At 47.2% G+C, this 25,137-nt stretch overlaps 2 protein-coding genes across 2 annotated transcripts; one reads left to right on the forward strand and one right to left on the reverse strand.

Moving 5' to 3' along the window:
- Nucleotides 1-5,477: 5,477 nt before the first annotated feature.
- LOC144736588 (zona pellucida sperm-binding protein 4-like) lies at nt 5,478-14,091 on the reverse strand. The gene is made up of 13 exons (XM_078619151.1): nt 13,947-14,091; nt 13,482-13,555; nt 12,535-12,624; nt 11,585-11,706; nt 10,086-10,200; nt 9,354-9,488; nt 8,993-9,171; nt 8,566-8,663; nt 8,030-8,157; nt 6,928-7,117; nt 6,326-6,461; nt 6,089-6,182; nt 5,478-5,806 (listed from the first exon to the last, which is right to left on the reverse strand). Exons 1-13 carry the CDS (start codon nt 13,997-13,999, stop codon nt 5,547-5,549), a joined length of 1,674 nt encoding a protein of 557 aa, XP_078475277.1. The 5' UTR covers nt 14,000-14,091; the 3' UTR covers nt 5,478-5,546.
- Nucleotides 14,092-14,241: 150 nt separating this feature from the next.
- LOC144736592 (zona pellucida sperm-binding protein 3-like) lies at nt 14,242-20,560 on the forward strand. The gene is made up of 10 exons (XM_078619156.1): nt 14,242-14,400; nt 14,888-15,099; nt 15,533-15,649; nt 16,223-16,322; nt 17,025-17,202; nt 17,818-17,953; nt 18,052-18,146; nt 18,897-18,991; nt 19,401-19,529; nt 20,383-20,560. Exons 1-10 carry the CDS (start codon nt 14,346-14,348, stop codon nt 20,511-20,513), a joined length of 1,248 nt encoding a protein of 415 aa, XP_078475282.1. The 5' UTR covers nt 14,242-14,345; the 3' UTR covers nt 20,514-20,560.
- The last annotated feature ends 4,577 nt before the right edge of the window (nt 20,561-25,137 follow it).

Below are 25,137 nucleotides of genomic sequence, written 5' to 3' on the forward strand. Positions count from 1 at the left end.
CTTCTTGTCTTGTGGGGTCTTTGCTTGGCGTTTCGAGCACTTTGTGTAACTACACCATAGCCCAGTACATGAGGGTGAGCATGGAAACAATTGTGGTCTCCAATTCATGCGTGCCAGGACCAGTAGGATGTACCTAATAATAATGGCAAATATTTTTGTTTTAAACCTTCCCAATTGTCCAAACTGGCAGTCATTGTTGTCCATGTACAATGGAGCAGTTGAACAATTTCAAGTAAGAAATCCATTCCTATGTCACTTTAATCTTCCATAAAAATGGCCCCAGACGTTTTTAACCGTGGCAGTAATTGGGCTTTGTTGGTACATTACAAAGACGGATAATGTGTAACAACCGTGCAAAAAATAGGAGCATTTAATACTGTACTTAAGCTGGTTGGAGTATTACATGTGGAAATTTGCTTCCAGAGTGCCCACAGCCTTAAATAAAAATATTACCGGTAGGAACAATTCCACACTGCCCACCAGGGATTGGTGATCTGTCTTTCATAGCCACGCCCTCGATTTGTATTTCATAGAGCGCTTCGGGCGGGCTTAGTATCACGTGACACGCCGCCCCACGTACCTTGCGCCGCGTGACACAGATCGCACGAATGCGTTATCCAACCAAGTTCCTACCTGCCCATTCCGAAGGAACTTGTTATTACAAATGTTATCAGTTCAGGACAAAGTAACTTTATACCATGACATTTCAGGCGCTAGGTCACGTAGATGTTTCGTATGGTTTTTTTTTACTTAAAAGGAACATTCAAATCTCCCCGAAAAAAATATAGTACCGTTTCATGCGTCATGGCAGTTATTATGCAGGATTGAGCAAGTCCAGGAGAAATGGTCTTTACAGGTTGTCAGTCCTTCATACAGTTTGAGGAAGTTGAGGAGAAACGCCAAGGTAGAAGGGAGGAGGTCAATGATTTCCAGGCTGTGTTTGAGGCAAACGGTCTCCCTAACAGCCAAGTTTTCCAGGCAGATGGTTTAACACAGGTAGTTGTAGACATGAGACTCTGGGCTATCAGCAAGTGTGGTGGTCATCAGAGGCGTAGCTAAGGGGGGGGGGGGGGGGGCAGGGGGGTACATGTCCCCGGGCGCCAAGGTAAAGGGGCACCAAAATGAGGCTTGCAACGTTACATTATAACTTATTGCGGCGGGTGCGGCAGCCTGAAACTACTGCACAAATCTACACCTCAACCTAAAAGTTTATATATCCCGCCACACACAGCCTACATGTCATGTAATTACATTTTGGTACGCGCGCCTATTAAGAACTTGCATGGAAGAACGTCCCAAACAACAGACAGGTGCAGTCTTTCAGCCTTAGTCACTGGCCTGTTTTTTGGTGGCAGAAACTACGACTGCCTATTTTTAGCTCTTATTAGTGACACCACGCTCCAAGCGGCTGCAGCAGCCAGAGCAGCATGGTTTAAACGCCGACTAGCGAACGGAGAGTAAGTGAATCGTTCGTGGCTATTATATTCAACAATCAATAAAGCTGCTTACGGTTTTTGTTGTCTATTATTTACATCATCGAGTTCAAACTCACGAGCTTCGTTTGAGTTAACAAACGGTTTCAACAAGTGGAGAAAGCCAGAAAAACGAAATTCTCATGAAAACAATCCTAACCACCGCACAGCTTTTACTGCATGGAAGGAAGCCGAACGAAGGATAATTGATGGTACTGGAATTGACGCAGTGGTTCAAGCTCAGATTCATTTGGAAAAACAACGTTGGCGAGATATATTGCAAAAAATACTCACCTGTATTAAGTTTCTGGTTTCACAAAATTTGGCACTACGTGGCCATGAGAAACATTTGAATGCAGATGAGGATAACAATGTTGGAAAAATTATCGCGCTGATCAAATTGGTTGCGCAGTATGACCCATTGTTAGCAAAACACGTACAGCACGCAGGAGAAAATCCGGGATCAGTTTCTTATTTGTCACCCGAAATCCAGAATGAATTTATCCACATACTTGCGTCGACTGTAAAGAACCAATTGTTGAGTGATATCAGGAAACACGTTCCTTCTGAGTGGGCAGGTAGGAACTTGGTTGGACAGCGCATTCGTGCATGACAGACAGACAAATAATCCCTGGTGGGCAGTGTGGAACCTGTTGTTCGTACCTGTATGTATAAAAGATAACTTGACTTTAGGTAGCCAGGCAGACAGCCCCCTTAACTATCGCCCCCCCCCCTCCCTTAGGCCCCTCCCCCCTTAGGCCCCTCCCCTGACCCCCTTTCCCATAGGCCCCTCCCCTGACCACCCCCCCCATATCCTCAGGCCCCTCCCCTGACCCCCCTTCTGTTAGGCCCCTCCCCTGAGCACCCCCCCCCATATCCTTAGGCCCCTCCCCTGACCCCCCCCCCCTCAGGCCTCTCCGCTGAACCCCCCCCCCCTCAGGTCCCTCTCCTGACTCCCCCCTTCCTTAGGCCCCTCCCCTGACCCTCCTCCCTTAGGCACCTCCCCTCTCCGTACCGGCAGTAGGTCTCCACCAATCAAAGAGCTGTTTACCTGACTCCCCCCTTCCTTAGGCCCCTCCCCTGACCCTCCTCCCTTAGGCACCTCCCCTCTCCGTACCCGGCAGTAGGTCTCCACCAATCAAAGAGCTGTTTGTAAGGTCTCCACCAATCAAAGAGCTGTGTGTATTATATATTTATTTATGCACGACAGACAGACAGTCAGACAGCTAAAAAATCCCTGGTGGGCAGTGTGGAACATTGTTCCTCCCTGTAAAACAAGTACTACGGTATCTTACTTGACTCAACTCCTGATCTAGGACATCGGGAACAGCTTTCTCAGGTCATAAGATTTGTGAATGTGGATTTTTTAACTAAAAAAGTAACTATCGAATACATTTTTTAAGGTTATATCGATATACATGTGTAATAAACCTTCTCGAGACGGCTTCTGGAATCAGTCCTTTATTTTTCACTTCCACAGTTACACACACTCCCCGTTGCTGACAGGCAACTGGAAGCGGGCAGACAACCAGCTAAGTCGCCCGCGGCACCCAGAGCCCCGTACGCGCGTGGCTCCTGCTCTCTTCGTTCCCAGGTCTGCTCCCGACTCCTCCGTCTTTCCTCCTCTTAATCCCTGGGTCACGTGGTACTCCTAAGCCAATCCTCCGTAGTCAGCGTTGACCGTTCCAGATCATTCCCCGTCAATCCCGGGACCACGCCTCTGATTCGGCTTCCCATTAGCTGAGGCCCCGATCGGCCAAGCCAATCACCCTAGCTAACATGCCGTGATCACGCCGAGGCCATGCTCCCTGGCTCTCCCCTCATTGGCTACAAAGCGGGACCGGCAAGCCGATCACCACGTGAGCCATACATGGCTCTTATTACACATGCAAAAGATGCAGCAAGCCTAGAAAGAGGCATCGTCGAAAGACTGAAATCTGACAACATACCTCTAGCCGACTGTCGGGCACAATGTTATGACAATGCTGCTGTGATGACTGGGCATATATCCGGCCTTCAACAACGAATATGTGACAAAAATCACAGAGCATTGTTTGTCAACTGTGACAACCACAGCTTAAACTTAGCAGGAGTACACTCAGCTAAACAGGATCCACATTTCGTCACATTTTTTGGAACAGTTGAAAGTATATATTTGTTTTTCTCTCGTTCAACAATTCGTTGGGAAGAGTAAAAAAAAAAAATCTGTGCCCATCACAATAAAGTGGGAGTCTGAAACATGCTGGAGTGCACGATCAGAAGCTGTTAAAGCTGTCTATGAAGGACTGGATGAACTAGTAGGGCTGCTAGACAAATTATCGGAGGACGTAACTATGACGCCTGAAACCAGAAGCGATGCAGAACAGTTACAGGCATGCGTATTAAATTTTAACTTCATAGTTTTATTAAATTTCTAGAATGTCATTCTTGGAAAAATGTATCGTGTTCAGAAGCTCTTACAGGAATTTTTGGAAAACGGGGCATAGATACAACAGGATCCTACTATGAACTTCAAGGAAGCAGCAACTGATCTTGAATCTTTGGAGCATGAATTTGTCAAGCTTCGTGATGATTTGAGCCAAGTTTCTGTAGAAAACGCCAAAACAAGATGCACAGCCTGGGGGATAGATGTGGACAGAAGGAGATGCCAGGAGAATTGGCAAGAGATGCAGGACTTTCAGCAGAAGAAGAAATTGTGCGCGTTATGAAGAGCGTACTTTATCGACTTCAACAGGAGATGTCAACACGGCTTTTACGACTAAAAGACCTGAACACAAAATATGGATTTCTGCTGGACGTCAAAACTCTTCTATCCGACACAGATGTCGATGCAATTCGTCGAAATTGCACAGATTTGGAAATTTCTATGACACCGACATCAATGGCCACGAACTTTTCACAGAAATGGAGATTGCAGTAACCAGAATGAAGTTCTACCAGAAACGCCTTTGGAGCTTCTTAGTTATATGGAGACATATTTCCGAATTTGCGAATTTCACTGCAAATTGTATTAACAATAGCAGTTTCAATTGCAAGCTGTGAGCGGTCGTTCAGCAAATTGAAACTTATTTTGTCGCATTTGCGTGCTTCAATGGGACAAGATCGTCTCAGCGATCTTGCTCTTCTTAGCGTTGAAAGAAAAACATTGGAAAAAACAGATTTTGATTACGTGATTGACCAGTTAGATAGTGAAATCAAGAAAAATTAATCTTCTGTAGACTGTCAACCAGTCTACGACAGTGACCAAGTGAGCCATATAAATTATTCTTTAAATACAATGTTTCATTAAAATTAAATTGTTATTCCGTATTCGATGTAATAGGAAAATGTGATTAAATGGGGGGGGGGGGGGGCGCCAATTTTGTAGTTCGTCCCCGGGCGCAAAATATCCTAGCTACGCCTCTGGTGGTCATGCCCAAGGAGTTAAACGTTGATGAACCGAGGAGGCAGAGTTTATCCAGCATTCACCCCAATGCAGATAGACGGATGCGTCACCGCTTCAGAACCCAGGGATCTGAAACAAGCCACTTGTGCACAAGGCCACAAACAATGTCTATCAGCGTTGGTTGTCTTTTCCAGGGGCAGAGCACTTTTGACAATGTAGACATATGCGTTTTAATGCTACAACCAAGGTCAACTCAACCTTTACTTAAAGCTAGTTAAAGTTGGCAGTATTCCGTTTCTCCCTCCTTGCCCAACATTCTTGATGTTCCTTTGAAATAGTTTGTTAGTGTGACAGAAAAAAAAAAATTGTCTCTGGACCATAATGTCCACATTTGCGTGTTTGGGGAAAAAGGATTCATTAGGTCATAAATAAAAGAAACCTGGATTCAGATTTTTTAAGCATGGCAAGGTGCTCTTGTTTGAAGCCAAAGGCCTAAACCTTGGTACACGTTGCTGCTATCGAGGGACTTGCCTTGGGGAAGAAACGTGGCCAAATGCAGCACTAACACTGCCTACATATTGCACACATACAATCCTCGTGAAAGGTCAGAACAGCAGTAGCGAATTTAAGAATTTTATTTTTGGCAATGGTCAGCAAGACATGCAAGTGCCAGCAATTACAAGTAGTCATCAATAGCCACTCCCGTCGAGCGCCACAGCCCGGCTCCTGTGCCTCCTCACGGCAATGGCAGCAGACAGGAGAGCAATGACGGCTGTGGCAATGACGAGGAGAAAGGACAGAGTCCCAGCAGAGGCCCACGATGAGGAGGGAGCCTCCAGCAACAGCAGAGCAGCGTCGTTAACAGAAGCTTCTTCAAAGAGCACGGGGCCCTGCAGTGACACCACGTGCTTTCCTACCACGCTGGAAGCGTCAGAGATGGCGTTGCGCTCTGGAACAACAGAAATCGGTTGATGACAACTGGCCCATACGAAAGGACATCATTTGCGCAGGTCAAGTTCCCCAGAAAAAAAAAAATCAAACGAGAAGGTAATTGTGGCATGCCACGGGTTGTGAAACCAGTCTGCAAAGGTCACAGCAAATGCACTTTAAATATAAACGATAACATAGCAACATTAAAACCCCTTCGTCCTCTTGAAAAATCGTTACTCTGCGAGGCTTTTCTGGGTAAACAAGCACAAAATATTCAATAGGTCGCGGTGGTGCTGCTCACTGTAGCGCCTGGTCTGTCCACACTGCCGATTGCACTCGGTGAGGAAGTTGGGGCTGGAGCTGTCGCACACCACGATAGAGCAGTGCAGGTAAACCTGTGGCAGACAGAATGCATCGCTCCGGTAAGTAAAGGTTTCCATGTTTTTAGGTAGTCCATTTGCCCTCCAGGTTGTACACAGTACACGTCATCCTTCCATGTGACCTGGTTTTCAATGGATGAAAAGAATCGGGCACTCACGAGGTCACGGGTGGTGCTGCGGTCAGAGTTCATGAAGGCGAAGGCCTGGAGTGCCAGACGCTTGTAGTGAGAAGGCAGTGGCAGGTCAGCAACACCAGGGAAGAACACACTGCAACAAGGAGACTGCACGGGGCAGCTGCACAAGAAAAAGTGCCGTTTACCCTCAATTCAAAGAAGATTGAATGCATGCATTTTTATTTAAATCTGCACGCAAGGATGAAGGGCAGCTTTAGTCAAGACATGCTCACGACTAGCAAGGCAGCCCAAATGCCAATATTCAGTGCATCGGTGCAATGCAACCATCACTGCATGTAGTCGGGCCTTGTACAAACCACCAGCTCTGGGAGGCAGAGGGTGGCTGTGTTAACATCCAGAACCAAAGGAGCAGTGGCCATCGACATTTGGGGATGGCACTGCAATCTTGCTTAGACGACAGTACTTGATAGTCACCATTACACGAACCGTTGTCATTAACAAGGGGACGTAATTAGCACAACTCTGCTTACGTGGGGGAAGAAAAAGAGACAACCAATGCCTCAAAAACCAGGTTGCCTCTGCAGGCCCTGCTGTGGCAGAGAGAGCACTACCCCGCCCAGCCTCACCCATCCACCACAAGCTTCCACTGCGTGGGATCGGTGGCATCTGTCGTGGGCGTGGCCCAGCAGTCCTTCAGGAAGAGCACCAGCGTGGGGTCAGAGCGGTGCAGCAGTGACGCCTGCACGTAGAGCGGCGTTCCCAGAAGCGTTACCAGTGGGTACTGCCAGGGCTGGTACGGCGTGGTGTAGGAGTTGTCTGGCACCGTTCAGACATGGTTCACAATGTATGTGGATTAGTGGTGTAAAGGACCTGTTTAGAGCACATTGGACAAGGTAAAGCACAAAACCCCTAAAACGTGCGCATCACTTTTGAATTGAACTAGTGCACATCTCAACATGTTCCTGGCATAAAAATCGTGGTTTATATTTTATTTGTATTTTTAGAATAACATTCTGTGACCCTCACCTACATACAACGGCATCTAAATGTCTGTAGATGCTGTAAGGGGCCACCATTTCACACGGAGGGACGGGAATCGGGTGCTAACAGTTGGCAAAGTTCTAGTCCCATTTTTAGCCAATTGGTAACCAATGAAGCTATTGATAACAATTCGTTCAAGCAATTGTGATCTGACGAATGAGGCTAAGAAAGCCAGTCAAATTTTCCTGTAAACAATGCCCTCAAGGAGACCGTTTTGATTGATAGGGGCATTGTCATCCCGTTCAATGTCGGCCCCACACCAACATGGTTTCAAGCCAATAGCTGCTAGATTCAAAACCTCAGCAGAAATTAGCATTTGAAGTTACATGTCGTACCATGGAGAATGTGCAAGTCGTTCTAGTTCCCTTATGGCGAATTATGAACTCTGTTGGCAGGTTCACAACACTGGCAGCACAGCCTAGCACGTCATCCGTTTGCAGTTCAAGTCCAGCAGCCATGCCGATTAATGCATTCAAAAATCGCATGCAGCCTGCAATCAGTGGAAATTGAACCAGGGTCGAGCTCCTAGCCGAGCAATGGCTAAAATAATCATGACTTTCAGCTGGCTTCGAGTCAGAGCTAATACGGACCCAAGTCTTCCCTGGGTAGAGCGACATCACAACCCGTGTTCAAGGTGGCATTTGTCCATTCAGAGCTGCACAGGGTGTCGGAGAGAGCAGTACTCACCAGTGAAGACCTGGAGCAGCAGGGAGAGGGGCCCAGTGGCCGTGGCTGGAGGTGGCGGTGGCAGAGTGCTCACCTGCACTCGAAGCTGCAGGTCTCCACTTCCAAGGAAGCGGCATTGAAGAACCATCCTGGTAAAAACACACACCACCAGCCAAAAGGCATGCACAATGCCCTCACGGCAGCAATAGATTGCAGGAGCGACACAGCAGACCGATAGGGTGTTTTGCAGATGTACCAGTGAAGGGACCCCCACCTTGGTTAATACCGCGTTTACATTAGCCATTAACCATATTCCTACTACAAGATGTTAAAGATCCTGTGACGAGGAAAAGTCGCCCTTGTGCGTCGAATGTCCCAATTTAATACTTAAATCGTTGAATATGGAAGCACAGCTTGGTCACGGTTCTGCTGGCATATGCTGCAAATATTTAATGTCGCAGGGACAGTGGCCATTGATGGGGGTGGGTCTCCTCTGCAAGACTCATGCTTGACCCTCATGAGCACAGCACTTGCAGAGGGGTGGTGGCAGTGCTTACTTGTATGTGGATGACTTGGTGATGGCGACGCTTCCATCAACGCAGAGCTCCCGCTCGGAGACCAACAGCAACTCGTACACGAGCTCCTGCCCACTCCACTGGACACACCACAAAGTAGTCGACACAAAACGATAATGCCATCGAGTGATCAAGTAGAAGAATGATAAGTGGTACTGGCCAAGAGTCCAAATTGTTCACAATTAGCTACAAATTATATTAGAATCCCCCTAAATTCTGCTTTGGCACTCGATTCATTTGAAACTCAATCATAAAGTGACCCTGTTGTTCTTCATCAACTCGTGCATGATTGTGCTCTGCACATCAAGGAGTTGTGCATAGTGAAGGGTCCCGATGCAGCACTTCAACAAGGTCAAACAACAACCATCAGGATGGGGGCAGGGCAAAGCAGAGTCCAGGAGCACATTACCTGCACAGTGGCACCACACGCTGCCATGGGTACGTCAAAGACTGCAAGGTCTGCAGACACTAGCACGGGGCTGCACTGCGCACTGCTACCGCCAGTCAGGTGCACGGTGCTCAGGTCCAGCGGCGGAGACGTTAGGTTCCGAGACACGGGCACCACAAAGCGCCCATCTGTGGTGCACACTGGGTGGAGCATGGCGGGAGGGTATGGTGAATCACGAAAGATGCCCCATGTAGACCGTGGTGATGGAACAAATCCAGGGAACCAGCACAGCAGGATGCTACTGTGCCAACATAGAACCTCAAAGCAGGAGCCTAGTTTAGGTAGTGAATGATGGAACCTCTGTTTTGAGTCAGCTACGTACCAGCTTCACTGTAGAAGCAGCGGCGTAGAGTGGGGTCGTAGCAGCAGCCACTCTGTGCACAGACGTCCGCGCTCAGGACACTCTGCACAGAGTTGCATGGGAAGTTCCTGCTCTGACCAGAGCACGTGGCGATCTCTAATAGCAGCAGGAGCACAACAGGTCATCGTACAAAACCCCACACGTACTTAAAATAAAACGGCATCCTTTGAGCCACGTATGTTAAGGAGTGTTACTTGGCACATGACCAAATCACCCGGGCAATGCATGCAATCTCAGAAGCGGAGCAGGGTTGAGTGTACTGCAAAGATGGGCAAACACGTTGCTCACTGGCTGTAAAAGGCTCTGGCAGTGCAGCACAATTTGTTGCATTGAAGGTTAGTGCCACTCAACCACAGCCAACAAGGAGCAGCGTGGTGAAGCATGGTCAAATTAACCCTCACGACCCAAGGCAGCACCAACCAGCAGTGCATTAGGAAAAACGCGTTTATATGGTGCAACTATTGCAATCAGCCATTGGGGGAAAGTGCATCAGAAAAGGATTCAAGCTGCAAGTTTGTCCAGTAAAAGCCAAGGGCATGAAACGCAAGCGCATTATTGCAAAAGCACCAGGAGAGATGATCTAGGTCGAAACAGAAAGGCAGCTGTTGACCCAGCAGACCCATTCTATAGCACCAAGTCACAGGTAGTGCAGTCTGTGGGTCCGATTAGCAGAGTCAAATCAATGGTACTCACCTCCAGCCCTCGCCGATCTTAGGTTCTCAGGGCAGTCGATGGTGAAAGCCCAGACGAGTCCATTCAGCCCCTGCCGCATCTCCTGCAGCTCCACCTGGATCTTCCTCCTGCCGTCCTGGTGAAATCAGCAGCCCTCAACATCGGACTCGGGGCCAGTGCTCCAGGAAGGCTTAAACAAATCAGTAGATTTAGTGCATTCGACATTGTTGGGCGAGGCCAGGTTAATGACAAGTAAAACTGTCAAATGGGAAACCCGCCACCACCTACCACCCAAATTATGGCAGGTAGACTGCATGTCGGGGGGGTTGCATTCCTGGGTCCGAAACCACTTTCCCAGGTTAACCCTTGTTATTGTACAAACGGATGCTGCGCTGCTCCGTGTGTAATACCGTTTCCATATTCAGCTTGCCACAAAACCGCAATTACTCTTCCCACACACATAGCACTCACAAATTACCACCTTTCACAAGACTTTCATGGCTTCTGCAAGCAAACCTCAAGTAGTGCACATTTCTGGCACAAAGCTCGTATGTTGGTTAGGTCTGCCACTTGCATTTTGCTGTTGTAGATCATACATGTCCAAGTAAGCCCCGTGTGCAATATTTTCTTACATCTACGTTGGTCTCTTAGAGGCCAGCTTGGATAGTGACCTTCTGTAGCAATATATAGTGCCGTTAATTCTATACCAAGCATCAAACTGCTCCGATTCCCTTCTTTGCATTGAATAGTATCGCGAATGCTGCATCCATTAGCAGGCGTGAAATACATCAACTGAAAGCTTGTTTTGCCGTGTATTTTGTGTGATGTAAACACCAGTTAACCGTTCAAACATTGCCTCTATTAAGGTGACCACTTTGGTGACATGGACGTCTAGATGGCAAATCCTTTACCATTAAGCACCGGAAGAGAACATTTATGCTAGAGATAAGACGGAGACTAAAGACAAAAAAGCAATGCAATGCGGCAAGAAAGGATACTTAGGATTGGTTTAAAGAGTAATGTAGCGACATGGCATACTACAATGAACAAGAGCACAAATGTCAAGTGCAAATCAAGGTAAATCTGATAAGACAAAGATAGCAGATCTTGATAAGACATATGGAATGAGCATTGCATTGATTGTCCAGGGATACCAGTCAAGAGAAGGAGCTGCTGTATAAACTAGAATTAAAGACGCTACCACCAAGAGATGATCGAAATATCATCGTAGGAATAAATTGAAAAAGGAATGCAAACAATCTGAAAACAAATTCCAGAGTGGACGGCATGAGCTAAAACAAAATCTTGGAAGGAACTTAAAAATAAATGCACGAGCTAAGCAAACGTGGAGGGGAAAATGCCAGAGTAGACAAAATCAAATTAGATTCTGGCCAGACAACATCTGTGGGCACGTGATGGCCGATCGGTTATGGATTGCGAAACATCAATTTCGCTACTACCACAGCAGTCCCAGCGGGTACTAGCATCGACGCAAGTCACAACGGTCTCCTCGTGTTCACCTCCACGCGCACGTGGCAGGCATCACCAGCAGCGGTGAAGTGGAGCGCAGCACCGTCCCTCGCGATGGAGAAGCCGCAGTCCCCCTGCGCAGACTCCACATCCACGGCCTCATTCCGCACCGCTGGAGACATCGAAAACAAAGTAAAAAAAACCTGCATTTGGATGGATTACGCACCACAAGTTCATGTGGGCAGCGCGACTGCAAGGAGAACAACAAAGTATGGTGTCAGTGTGAACGCGAATAGGAAATCTCCACAGTACCAGGAACGTCTCTAGGACACCGGATCCTCAATACACTGTTGGAATTATGGTACTCCCAAACCTGCACAACGACCTCGTCTAATAGTTGCTAGTAAATAAGGCTGCGTGTCGGATTTAGCGACAAGAGCTCCCAAGTCGTCAACGGAGGACTCGTGGGAAATGCAGACAATGCGACGAGAGAACCAAAGTAGGACAGGAGTCACCAGGTTCAGTTTACAACAGAAGTCACGACCTTGCATGAAATGTTCCAACGAATGGGAGAGCCCATTGTGCAGGCAATCAAGAGGTGGTATTGATTAATAAGGGATTCAACCGTCTAGTAAACACACGCAGTTATCCTATGGAAGAATAAGATTTGATTATCGTCGTCTGCTGTATTAGACCAGTGGAAATGAACCCTGACGCCAATACAGTATCATGCTTTGAATCCCAGATAAAAGTTTCCATCGTTCATGCGAATTACATTCCACACAGCGTTAACCAAAAAAAACCTAAAATCGACACCGAATAAGAGAAATTGAGAGGTTAGAGCACATCGAAAGCGAAGCAGTTGGGACCAAACTGGCCAGAGAATTTCATCCTCGAATCAATTTGATAGCATCTATGAGAAGCGTCATATGTTCAATCATACAATGGATCAAGATGTCAATTATGTCATCACGATTTAAGTGAAAGCTCGTGGACTCACTCCGTACAAATACACGGTAGTCACTGTGGGAGGGGCTGCTCCATCCCACAGAAAAACCAAGGGTGGAGGAGATGCATTGCTTCAGCAGACCTGGGGGAGGCAGTTCAGAAGTTGAGACGTCAACATCAACTACACCTTATGGAGCAATTAAAAAAACAGCCCGCGACGGTTGCTTGGAGGGCGCACATCAGTACCTTCACTTTTCTGTGCACACATGTAAGGTGTTGTGTGTTGTTCTTATTTGGCGCAAATTCAAAAGGCACGTGCACAACTGGACAGTATGAACCTCACACCAGGGATCGTCAGCCTGCAGTTTCGACGCAGCTGGTTGCAACATGATATTTTGGTAGTAGACCCCTGCATTAGACTCTTGAAATTGCAGTAGAAAGTTGCCAAGGTAGAGCCTGATATGCAAATTATCAACGCGAGTGCACAGTTCGTTGTTACTATAATGGAAAGGAACAAGGTCATGATGATTTTGCACGCGTGTTTTACGTATAGTCGTGCAGTCAAATGTTGTACAATTCACTATTTTAAGTAAAGTTGCAAGGGCCGTGCCAATCAGTCACCAGCCATATTTTTCGAAAGCGTTATTATCGTAAAAAGGAACGTGCAAGGGAGAGTTAATGTCCCCGAACGCCCCCTTTTCCATGCGCTGGAGGATTATTAATTATCCACGTGCCGGCCTATGCCCAACGGCAGCCATCACGTCGCGTCACGTGACCGCTCCAACGGCAAGCGCACAACAAATTCACCCCCCTCCACCTCGTCCAGGCAGCGCTCTTGTTGGCAACTCGTGTCGCCGGTAACGCTTTACCAGTTCACCGAGAGACGCCGCCATTAAAGTCTTGTGCATGGCGGTGTCCAGACACACGATAGCGGTATTGAGAGAATGCGCGATGTGGTTGTCATGTGGCGACAACAGCAGCAGCAGCAGCGCCCCCTACCACTCGGCTCCCCCAGCGTCCGCGGTCCCAGCGACTGTCGAAGCCTCGCGTGGACGGAGCCCAGGCAGAGGAAGCTGCGGGAAGTACGAGACACGTGACCGTCAAGACGAGAGAACGCAGGGGGAGGAGAGAGAGGCAAACACCGCAACCCCCCCACAAAAAATTAAGTGGCCCTGTAGCGATTTTAGGAAGGGCCTATTCAAGGCCAGCACGGTGCACGAAGGAGTTGGTGTAAACAGCGCCACGCAAAGCCACCTTTGGAACCCCTACCACCCACAATTGGGCAAGCGAGACATTTCAGGACTGCATTTCCACATTTTTATCTCAATGCATTTCTCCATGCAGGCCAGTTACCCAAAGCGATATGGAAACGCCCTCTCTTACAAACGTACACAAGACTTCATTAACCAGTGCTGTTGAGGAACATCCCTGAACACCACTCAGCACGCCCCTCCGCCTCCTCACCTGGTCAGGAGCAGGAGAAGAACTCGCAGAGCCGCCATCGTAAAACAAATCATCAGCTGCGTCGCTTCCCTTAGGCCATGGACCCCTTTTATATGGAGAGCCCTCAGCGATCCCGATCCAGATTGGATCAGATCCACCCACGCATTGTCTAATCAGCGAGATTTTATGAGAGCAGATCGAGTCACTCATTGTCTCATCAGTAGAGGTTTGCTCGATCTCGGCGCACGTGCATGGATAGGAGCTGCACCGCAAATCACGCGGCACGTACGCAGGAGGAGTTCATTGGCTCATTACTGAAACTGAATGAGGCCGCGCGCAGATAAAAGCCCCGAGTCGGGACAGTAGCTGCGTTGGCTCTGCTGGTGCCGTGCTAAGTCTCCGTTTTTTGTTGTCCTTGCGATGGAGATCACGAGGGCTTTGTTTTCGGTCCTGGGGTTGTTATGTCTTGTCTCTGGTGAGTGGAGTTTGGTCGAAAGATTATTTTACAAACGTGTTTATTCGTCGTGTAATGTAACTGCCGTGTTTACTAATGCGAACACCATAATATACACGTACTAACGATGGGTTTGGTAGTGTGGCGTGGTGGTTAATTCACTGTTCTATATACCTGAACACGAATTTGCGTCCTGTAATGTTAACATTGGCGAGATGTGTCTAGACCTGGGGCTTTGCCCTAATTCAGCCCGTACTGATCTGTATGGTCAAACTGACGACCGCAATGTGCGAGACTTGATCCAGTAGTAGATTGCCAAAACGTATTCTTAACCTGTCGTGACGCGTATATACATTCATTGAGGTGCTACTGGGGAATTCGAACTCTCTTGTATTAGCAGCTCCGTGTGGATGATTGACTCGAGGCTCTGAGACTTTCTACGGCTTCACTGACCACCTGTGTCACTGTTTGGGTAACTCTCGCGTCTCCTCCCGTGCTGCACTTCCAGCTGCAGTGGCCACCTCCGCCACGGTGAGTGTGGTGTGTGACGAGGCGACGCTCACGCTGACCGTGAGCAGGGACCTGTTCGGCACGGGTCACCTGGCCCAGGCGAGTGACCTGTCCCTGGGAGTACCAGCCTGCCCCGTCACTGGGAGCGACGCCCTTGCTGGGACGGTGACCTTCCTCTACGCACTGGAAAGCTGTGGCAGCAGCCTCCAGGTAACTGGCTGCTAATGCTGCTGTAACATAATCTGCGCAATCCAACTGCTTTATGTTTTTGTCGAGTATAGGTGCAGAAGTATTACAATTCCGCATTCGAGTCAAGCCAGACTTCTTCAATAACAGCGGGGAGTATCGCTTTGAAATCCCCTTGGTATTTGTAGATCGGTCATTGCATTATTATGTTAAAGTCTGTTCTGGTTGACCAGTCGTACATTAGAGCGTTTTTATTCTTCCATAATACATTGGGAATCTGCGTTTGCCATGGTTTGTGTGGGTGTTTTTTTATGGGTGACATGAGCGAGGTGAATTATTTAAACCAAGGAACAGCTGCATTGGGTCTTTCACCAAGGTGTTTGAGCTTTTTTTTTTAAATTATTATTCTGCTAGTATTGCAATGGGTAATAAACCCCACGTCTTCCTCCCTTCTTAGACAAGTGCAGAGCTGCTGTCTTACGAGAACTACCTCTACTACCGCCCCACGTCCAACACGGGCATTATCCGCACAAACTACGTCGCCGTGCCGGTCGTTTGCCGCTATCCCAGGCGAGTTCACCAGCAGTCTCTTGTTGACATTTTCTTAATTTTGAAGTCCAGCTAAACTGTTTACAATTCTACCACTGTCTTTAAAAATTATGTGCCGTTGCGTGTGCTTTAGCTTTGCGAGGCCTGAATTGCAATAAAGCCAATGTCGGTGAGTTAATCCACCGATGGAAAGTCTCCCTGTGCTGTCTGTCGTGGGGGTTTTTAAGTGGCAACTTTACTGATGGGTTCACTTCAAACGCCTGTCATGGCCTGCCTCAAATATCAAGCCTTGCAAGTGTCCACGCCTGAAGTGGTGCATGCATTGCATACTGTGTGAACCACGGTTCCCTTAATTATACTCCATTCCCCCAAGTCGTCTACTTTACTCTTATTTGGTCCTCGTCGGATAAAAGTCTTGCAAGTTGCGATGTTAAATATACTCTGAAAATATCGTTCTGTATCTCTTCGCTTGTCTATTCGTTGTAAGCTGTTAACGACATTGCAATAATAATCTGGTCACAAATTGGTGCAGTTGAGCATCCCCCACCTCTGCTCTTTGTAGAGAATGTGTGCCCGATATCTTCCTGACTGCAGGAAGGGGAACGTGTCCAGCAATGCCATCAAACCCACATGGATCCCTTTCAGCAGCGCCAAGGTTATGCAACAGCAGCTGAGCTTCACGCTGAGGCTCATGACCGGTCAGTGGTGATGTGAGGACGTTGATTGCCTATTATGCACATGGCTACTACCAGGATGGCAATTTAGACTATAACCCCTTCAAGATGTGTGCTTGGTATTGAAGAATAGACCAGATATATGCCCGAGGTCCCTAAACTTTATTTTAGGTTAAAGAATAGGTTTACCCCTTTTTTTTCTGGCGTCATAACTGTGGTGTTAAGATGTTAAAACGCCAAACTGAACTTTTTTTTACAAGGAATCGTGTCTGCATTAACCACTAATTGTGGTTAGAATGCAAACAAAACAACTGATAATATATGCATTGTCTTTGAAACTGATTGGTCCACACCAGACGGCTTTCTGTCGAGACGAAATACTCTGCCAGAAAGAAAGCTGTCTCTGGTTTCCACCAAATGAGTTTCAAAGATGATGCATAGATTATCCGTTTTTTATTTGCATTCTGACCACATTTTGTGGTTAATGCAGACATTATTCATTTGTAAAACGTTTCAGTTTGCTGTTTTAGCATCTTAACACCTGTTGCCAGAAAAAAGGGAAACCTATTCTCATTTTGGTACTGACAAAGGAGGTCCCATGATTTATCTTGGTTTCTTCCACAAGCAGTGGCGTGAGCAAGCACTTTCCTGGCTGTGCTTTTAGTCTGCACTCAGCCTTGGCAATTGTGTTTTTGAAGTTGTCTAATTGTGTTTCCTTTTATAAAGACGACTGGAGTGTGGCGCGACCTTCCACCGTATACCAGCTGGGCCAGACTCTGCATGTCGAGGCGAGCGTGCAGACACTGAACCACGTTCCACTCCGGATCTTCGTGGTCAGCTGCTTTGCAACCCCGGTTCCCGACAGAAACTCTCCCCTCAGCTACCAGATAATTTCTAACTCTGGGTGAGATTTCTCTCTTAATCCCACCTAATGAATGTTTATGTTCCTTGTCTTTAAAGGTGGCATTCCACTGCTTGAGTATATAACAGAGCCTGACCTTGGAATGCCGCTGAATCTTGCTCTGATGGTTAAGCCTGACCAGGTGTATGGTTAATGATTTTTACTGGTAGGAACGAAGTGAACCAGCCTACAATAGATTATTCCGTCCGTCCGATGTCCGATTAGGTGTAGCAACATCGCCCCCTACTGCAAACACTTGGCAGGACCCTACAAAAACCTTAACACTCTCTGAGGCTTTCCTGGCTAAACAAGTGTCATAATACATTATGTTTATATTCTTTGGTTATTCGTTCCTACCAGCCCACCCCGCAGGGACCTGTTATCATGTGGTGTCTGTCGGTACATTACTGATGAGAGATGTTGTCAATGTGTGTCATCGGTGACTGATTTGGTTTGCGAGTGGGAGGGGGGGAGCCCCTTGCCCCTTAAGAGGTGGGCTTGGCGCACCCTCTGTGCCGTATTATACAGTGGAAGAGGAGTACTACATCTCCTAGCGCTGGCTTTCTGTTGGCCTGCCCTATGTAAAGTCACGTGTCGTACATCTACGTGCCTGTGCAGGTGTCTGGTGGATGGCAAAGTCTCGTATGATGCTCACCTTACTTCTGGCTTCCTGCTCCGGCAAAGTGACAACGTCATTCGCTTCTTCATCGATTCCTTCCGCTTCCTTGCGACGTTGACAAACAATGGCGATCAGGTGATCTACTGTCATGCAGGCTTCTACAGAAACCACCTTTTTAGCCACGTGGTAGGCAGTGTGGTTGAGTAATAACCATCTTCCTCTTCTCGGTCCAGGTTTTCGTCTTCTGCCAGCTGAAGGTTGCAGATGTTGCTACATCTCCTACGGCTGTCAATAAAGCTTGCACCTACAGCCCTTCGGCTGCATACAGGTTGGTCTGCTTCCTTGCATTGCCCAGCAATTTGGTTTTCAGTGTCTTCCATCCAATAGCTCAATCCATGCCTTGCCTGTGGGCTACATATTATTGCATGCCTGTGTGCTTAACTAATATCCCTGAGAGCTTGACTGGTTTCTAGCTGCAACTGGTATTACAACATTTCCTGTGCAGGTCCCACGGGTCTTCTCTTGTTTAGATTTATTCAGGTGATTATTGGTCATGGCCTGCACTTGTCTTGAGTTTAGCAACAAGTGTAGCAGCCTGCAAACGACGTCTGTCATTCGTTTGAGCTCCTTTTGAAAAATCTCAGCCTCGTAGCCAGAGTTCAAATCTCACTCGTGGCTAATGTCGGGAGCATCAACGGAGCCTCGCCTTTGTAGATTTTTTTTCTTCGTCAAGCTGATCACCAGGGCTGGTGTGTAACAACATTGGAAGTGGTCCTGGTCACAGACTTTCCCTTCATGCTACAAATACTTTCAGTACTTTCCTATAAGGCTCGGACTCTACAGGTCGGGTACCGTCATACAGTTCAACACAATTACGCCCAGAATTGTATTCCTGGCCACTGCTCCCATCGAGTGGTATTGTCGCTATCGGTCTGGTCGACCGTGATGCTGGCCAAATGGTACACCACTGTACGTTGCTTGCCCTGAACGGGTGCTCAATCGGCACTTTTCTCAAATGTGAACGGATACGAGTGAGCATTGCCTGTGTAACTACAGACGACGTTTGTGTGCAATGCAGGTGGGTCTCTGCTGATGGCTCGGACTCTGTGTGCAGCTGCTGCGAGTCCACGTGCCCCAGTGGAAGAAGGCGCAGGGATGTGGCAGCAGTGACTGGTGAGTACAACCGTCGTATTCAGCCATTTAGTCTTGTACAGAAAACCCTTGAATATGAAAGGAGTTACGTTCTTGGAAAGTGTCAGAAAAGCCAAACTGCGACATTCACTTTGTAAGCCTTGCCTAAATAATGGTGTTAGGTATGTGGCAATCAGGAATGGAGGCATCGCGATTGAAATAAGTAATGTGCCAAGTAAACTAAATGGCAATAATTTCGATTTAAAGCGTTTGTGACTGCAGGGATCCATATTCTTGTTTTTTTTCGGTAAAGTCACGTAGAAGGGAAATAAAAAAATTCAACACTAAAATTCTCATGACGTTTGGATTGGAACACAAGCAATCATAATCAGTTGTGTATGGGCTTAAGCCTGGGCCTTCGCCACATTACTAATGTGGTCCTCTCACTCAGGACCGTCGTATGCGGTGGAAGATGTGATGCTGGGCCCCATCGTGATTGCCAAGCCCTGCTCAGATGGTGCTGAGCCAAGCAGCCCTGCAAAACGGCAGCAGCCACGGGTTTCTACATCTGCATCCAAAGGTAAAGCTACCAGATTCTTTCATGGCACATTTTTTCCAGTCTCGGTTAAAAGCTATTTCTCATACTTTGATACTGGCAAAAAGGTCCCATGATGCATCTGCTCGCCCAGGGATATAAATGTTCTGATGCATGGATTGTCGTAGTACTGTTTGCCTTTTGACGTTTTCTGGTTTGACTCGGACTAGCCCATGAAGAAGGTTGTCTCTGGTGTAGACCAATCCGTTTCAAAGATGATACCTATACAAAAGGAGCATGTTCACCAAAAGTGCGTGCGGTTAATGCAGACTTAATTTAAAACCAGGACATCCCATGAGGCAATGACGCTTTAAGGTGGACCTCTCATGGATTGGCAGTCTGTAATACTTAATCTCTATACGGAACTTTTGCAATTTGGGGAGGAAGCAATTTGTTTTTCGAAGTCTGCTTTCTTACTCCTTTGAAAGGGCCTATGACATCCAACTGCAACCCCTTTCCCCAATAAGTTGAAGGTACAAAACACGGATATTACAGCAGTGCCCTAAAAGGTATGACCAACAAATATTGCCATGATCCTCCTTAAATGTGCTTTGGTCGTCAGATGTAAATGTTTAACATCTCAATTTGTTTAACATACCTAATATGATATTTGTGATTGGTTTTTTAATAACATAAGATGTGTGACGTGCTGAAGTAAAGCCATCCACCAGTGTTAAATGGCAAACCTTGGTGAGTGACAAATTTGAACAGTACACCTTTCACACCTTGACCAAATACTTGGATAGGTCAAATGCCCCCAACCTCCAGCATGTGGAAACCCTTGCTTTACGGCTCTGCAGTTACCCACCAGCCCTTTCTTTCAATTGTTATTTTACAGGTGCTGCTCCCATCCTTGGTCTGGGAGTGGCTGCGCTGGTGATGGCTGTCGCAGCAAGCGCCATGGTGGCTTTGTTTGTTTCGAAGAGGCGTCACGCGACTCCTTCAAAGGGATTGCAAACGAGCTTCTGATCTTCAGTTGCTTTGCTTAAGTTGTGATAAATAAAACTGGTGCATTACTTCTCTTGTGGGGTCTTTGCTTGGCGTTTCGAGCACTTTGTGTAACTACACCATAGCCCAGTTCATGAGGGTGAGCATGGAAACAATTGTGGTCTCCAATTCATGCGTGCCAGGACTAGTGGGATGTACCTAATAATAATGGCAAATGTTTTTTTTTTAAACCTTCCCAATTGTCCAAACTGGCAGTCATTGTTGTCCATGTACAATGGAGCAGTTGAACAATTTCAAGTAAGAAATCCATTCCTATGTCACTTTAATCTTCCCTAAAAATGGCCCCAGAAGATTTTACCGTGGCAGTAATTGGGCTTTGTTGGTACATTACAAAGACGGATAATGTGCAACAACCGTGCAAAAAATAGGAGCATTTAATACTGTACTTAAGCTGGTTGGAGTATTACATGTGGAAATTTGCTTCCAGAGTGCCCACAGCCTTAAATCAAAATATTACCGGTAGGAACAATTCCACACTGCCCACCAGGGATTGGTGATCTGTCTTGCATAGCCACGCCCTCTATTTGTATTTCATAGAGCGCTTCGGTAGGGCTTGGTACCACGTGACACGCCGCCCCACATAGCTTGTGCCGTGTGACACAGATCGCACGAATGCGTTATCCAACCAAGTTCCTACCTGCCCATTCCGAAGGAACTTGTTATTACAAATGTTATCAGTTCAGGACAAAATAACTTTATACCATGACATTTCAGGTGCTAAGTCACGTAGATGTTTCGTATGGTTTTTTTTACTTAAAAGGAACATTCAAATCTCCCTGAAAAAAATATAGTACCGTTTCATGCGTCGTGTCAGTTATTATGCAGGATTGAGCAAGTCCCGGAGAAATGGTCTTTACAGGTTGTCAGTCCTTCATACAATTCGAGGAAGTTGAGGAGAAACGCCAAGGTAGAAGGGAGGAGGTCAATGATTTGCAGGCTGTGTTTGAGGCAAACGGTCTCCCTAACAGCCGAGTTTTCCAGGCAGATGGTTTAACACAGGTAGTTGTAGACAGGAGACTGGGCTATCAGCAAGTGTGGTGGTCATCAGAGGCGTAGCTCGGTGGGGGGGGGGGGCAGGGGGGTACATATGTCCCCGGGCGCAAAGGTAAAGGGGTGCCAAAATGAGGCTTGCAACGTTACATTATAACTTATTGCGGCAGGCGCGGCAGCCTGAAACTACTGCACAAATCTACACTTCAACCTAAAAGTTTATATATCCCGCCACACACAGCCTACATGTCATGTAATTACATTTTGGTACGCGCGCCTATTAAGAACTTACATGGAAGAACGTCCCAAACAACAGACAGGCGCAGTCTTTCAGCCTTGGTCACTGGCCTGTTTTTTGGTGGCAGAAACTACGACGGCCTATTTTTAGTTCTTATTAGTGACACCACGCTCCAAGCGGCTGCAGCAGCCAGAGCAGCCCACGCACGTTCAATTACATCAGCATGGTTTAAACGCCGACTAGCGAACGGAGAGGAAGTGAATCGTTCGTGGCTATTATATTCAACAATCAATAAAGCTGCTTACTGTTTTGTTGTCTATTATTTACATCATCGAGTTCAAACTCACGAGCTTCGTTTGAGTTAACAAACGGTTTCAACAAGTGGAGAAAGCCAGAAAAACGAAATTCTCATGAAAACAATCCTAACCACCGCACAGCTTTTACTGCATGGAAGGAAGCCGAACGAAGGATAATTGATGGCACTGGAATTGACGCAGTGGTTCAAGCTCAGATTCATTTGGAAACACAACGTTGGCGAGATATATTGCAAAAAATACTCACCTGTATTAAGTTTCTGGTTTCACAAAATTTGGCACTACGTGGCCATGAGAAAAATTTGAATGCAGATGAGGATAACAATGTTGGAAAAATTATCGCGCTGATCAAATTCGTTGCGCAGTATGACCCATTGTTAGCAAAACACGTACAGCACGCAGGAGAAAATCCGGGATCAGTTTCTTATTTGTCACCCGAAATCCAGAATGAATTTATCCACATACTTGCGTCGACTGTAAAGAACCAATTGTTGAGTGATATCAGGAAACACGTTCCTTCGGAGTGGGCAGGTAGGAACTTGGTTGGACAGCGCATTCGTGCATGACAGACAGACAAATAATCCCTGGTGGGCAGTGTGGAACCTGTTGTTCGTACCTGTATGTATAAAAGATAACTTGACTTTAGGTAGCCAGGCAGACAGCCCCCTTAACTATCGCCCCCCCCCCTCCCTTAGGCCCCTCCCCCCTTAGGCCCCTCCCCTGACCCCCTTTCCCATAGGCCCCTCCCCTGACCACCCCCCCCATATCCTCAGGCCCCTCCCCTGACCCCCTTTCCCTTAGGCCCTCCCCTGACCCCCCTTCTGTTAGGCCCCTCCCCTGAGCACCCCCCCCCCATATCCTTAGGCCCCTCCCCTGACCCCCCCCCCCTCAGGCCTCTCTGCTGACCCCCCCCAGGCCCCTCCCCTGAACCCCCCTCAGGCCCCTCCCCCGAACCCCCCCCCCCTCAGGTCCCTCTCCTGACTCCCCCCTTCCTTAGGCCCCTCCCCTGACCCTCCTCCCTTAGGCACCTCCCCTCTCCGTACCCGGCAGTAGGTCTCCACCAATCAAAGAGCTGTTTGTAAGGTCTCCACCAATCAAAGAGCTGTATGTATTATATATTTATTTATGCACGACAGACAGACAGTCAGACAGACAGACAGCTAAATAATCCCTGGTGGGCAGTGTGGAACATTGTTCCTCCCTGTAAAACAAGTACTATGGTATCTTACTTGACTCAACTCCTGATCTAGGACATCGGGAACAGCTTTCTCAGGTCATAAGATTTGTGAATGTGGATTTTTTAACTAAAAAAGTAACTATCAAATACATTTTTTAAGGTTATATCGATATACATGTGTAATAAACCTTCTGGAGACGGCTTCTGGAATCAGTCCTTTATTTTTCACTTCCACAGTTACACACACTCCCCGTTGCTGACAGGCAACTGGAAGCGGGCAGACAACCAGCTAAGTCGCCCGCGCCACCCAGAGCCCCGTACGCACGTGGCTCCTGCTCTCTTCGTTCCCAGGTCTGCTCCCGACTCCTCCGTCTTTCCTCCTCTTAATCGCTGGGTCACGTGGTACTCCTAAGCCAATCCTCCATAGTCAGCGTTGACCGTTCCAGATCATTCCCCGTCAATCCCGGGACCACGCCTCTGATTCGGCTTCCCATTAGCTGAGGCCCCGATCGGCCAAGCCAATCACCCTAGCTAACATGCCGTGATCACGCCGAGGCCATGCTCCCTGGCTCTCCCCTCATTGGCTACAAAGCGGGACCAGCAAGCCGATCACCACGTGAGCCATACATGGCTCTTATTACACATGCAAAAGATGCAGCAAGCCTAGAAAGAGTCATCGTCGAAAGACTGAAATCTGACAACATACCTCTAGCCGACTGTCGGGCACAATGTTATGACATTGCTGCTGTGATGACTGGGCATATATCCGGCCTTCAACAACGAATATGTGACAAAAATCACAGAGCATTGTTTGTCAACTGTGACAACCACAGCTTAAACTTAGCAGGAGTATACTCAGCTAAACAGGATCCACATTTCGTCACATTTTTTGGAACAGTTGAAAGTATATATTTGTTTTTCTCTCGTTCAACAATTCGTTGGGAAGAGTTAAAAAAAGCTGTGCCCATCACAGTAAAGTGGGAGTCTGAAACATGCTGGAGTGCACGATCAGAAGCTGTTAAAGCTATCTATGAAGGACTGGATGAACTAGTAGGGCTGCTAGACAAATTATCGGAGGACGTAACTATGACGCCTGAAACCAGAAGCGATGCAGAACAGTTACAGGCATGCGTATTAAATTTTAACTTCATAGTTTTATAAAATTTCTAGAATGTCATTCTTGGAAAAATGTATCGTGTTCAGAAGCTCTTACAGGAATTTTTGGAAAACGGGGCATAGATACAACAGGATCCTACTATGAACTTCAAGGAAGCAGCAACTGATCTTGAATCTTTGGAGCATGAATTTGTCAAGCTTCGTGATGATTTGAGCCAAGTTGCTGTAGAAAACGCCAAAACAAGATGCACAGCCTGGGGGATAGATGTGGACAGAAGAAGATGCCAGGAGAACTGGCAAGAGATGCAGGACTTTCAGCAGAAGAAGAAATTGTGCGCGTTATGAAGAGCGTACTTTATCGACTTCAACAGGAGATGTCAACACGGCTTTTACGACTAAAAGACCTGAACACAAAATATGGATTTCTGCTGGACGTCAAAACTCTATCCGACACAGATGTCGATGCAATTCGTCGAAATTGCACAGATTTGGAAATTTCTATGACACCGACATCAATGGCCACGAACTTTTCACAGAAATTGGAGATTGCAAAATGCTGTTCAGTAACCGGAATGAAGTTCTACCAGAAACGCCTTTGGAGCTTCTTAGTTTTATGGAGACATAATACCGAATTTCACTGCAAATTGTATTAACAACAGCAGTTTCAATTGCAAGCTGTGAGCGGTCGTTCAGCAAATTGAAACTTATTTTGTCGTATTTGCGTGCTTCAATGGGACAAGATCGTCTCAG

The sequence above is a fragment of the Lampetra planeri genome, chromosome 61 (assembly GCF_965212315.1).
Source record: "Lampetra planeri chromosome 61, kcLamPlan1.2.h2, whole genome shotgun sequence".
In the NCBI taxonomy this organism is placed as follows: Eukaryota; Metazoa; Chordata; class Hyperoartia; order Petromyzontiformes; family Petromyzontidae; genus Lampetra; species Lampetra planeri.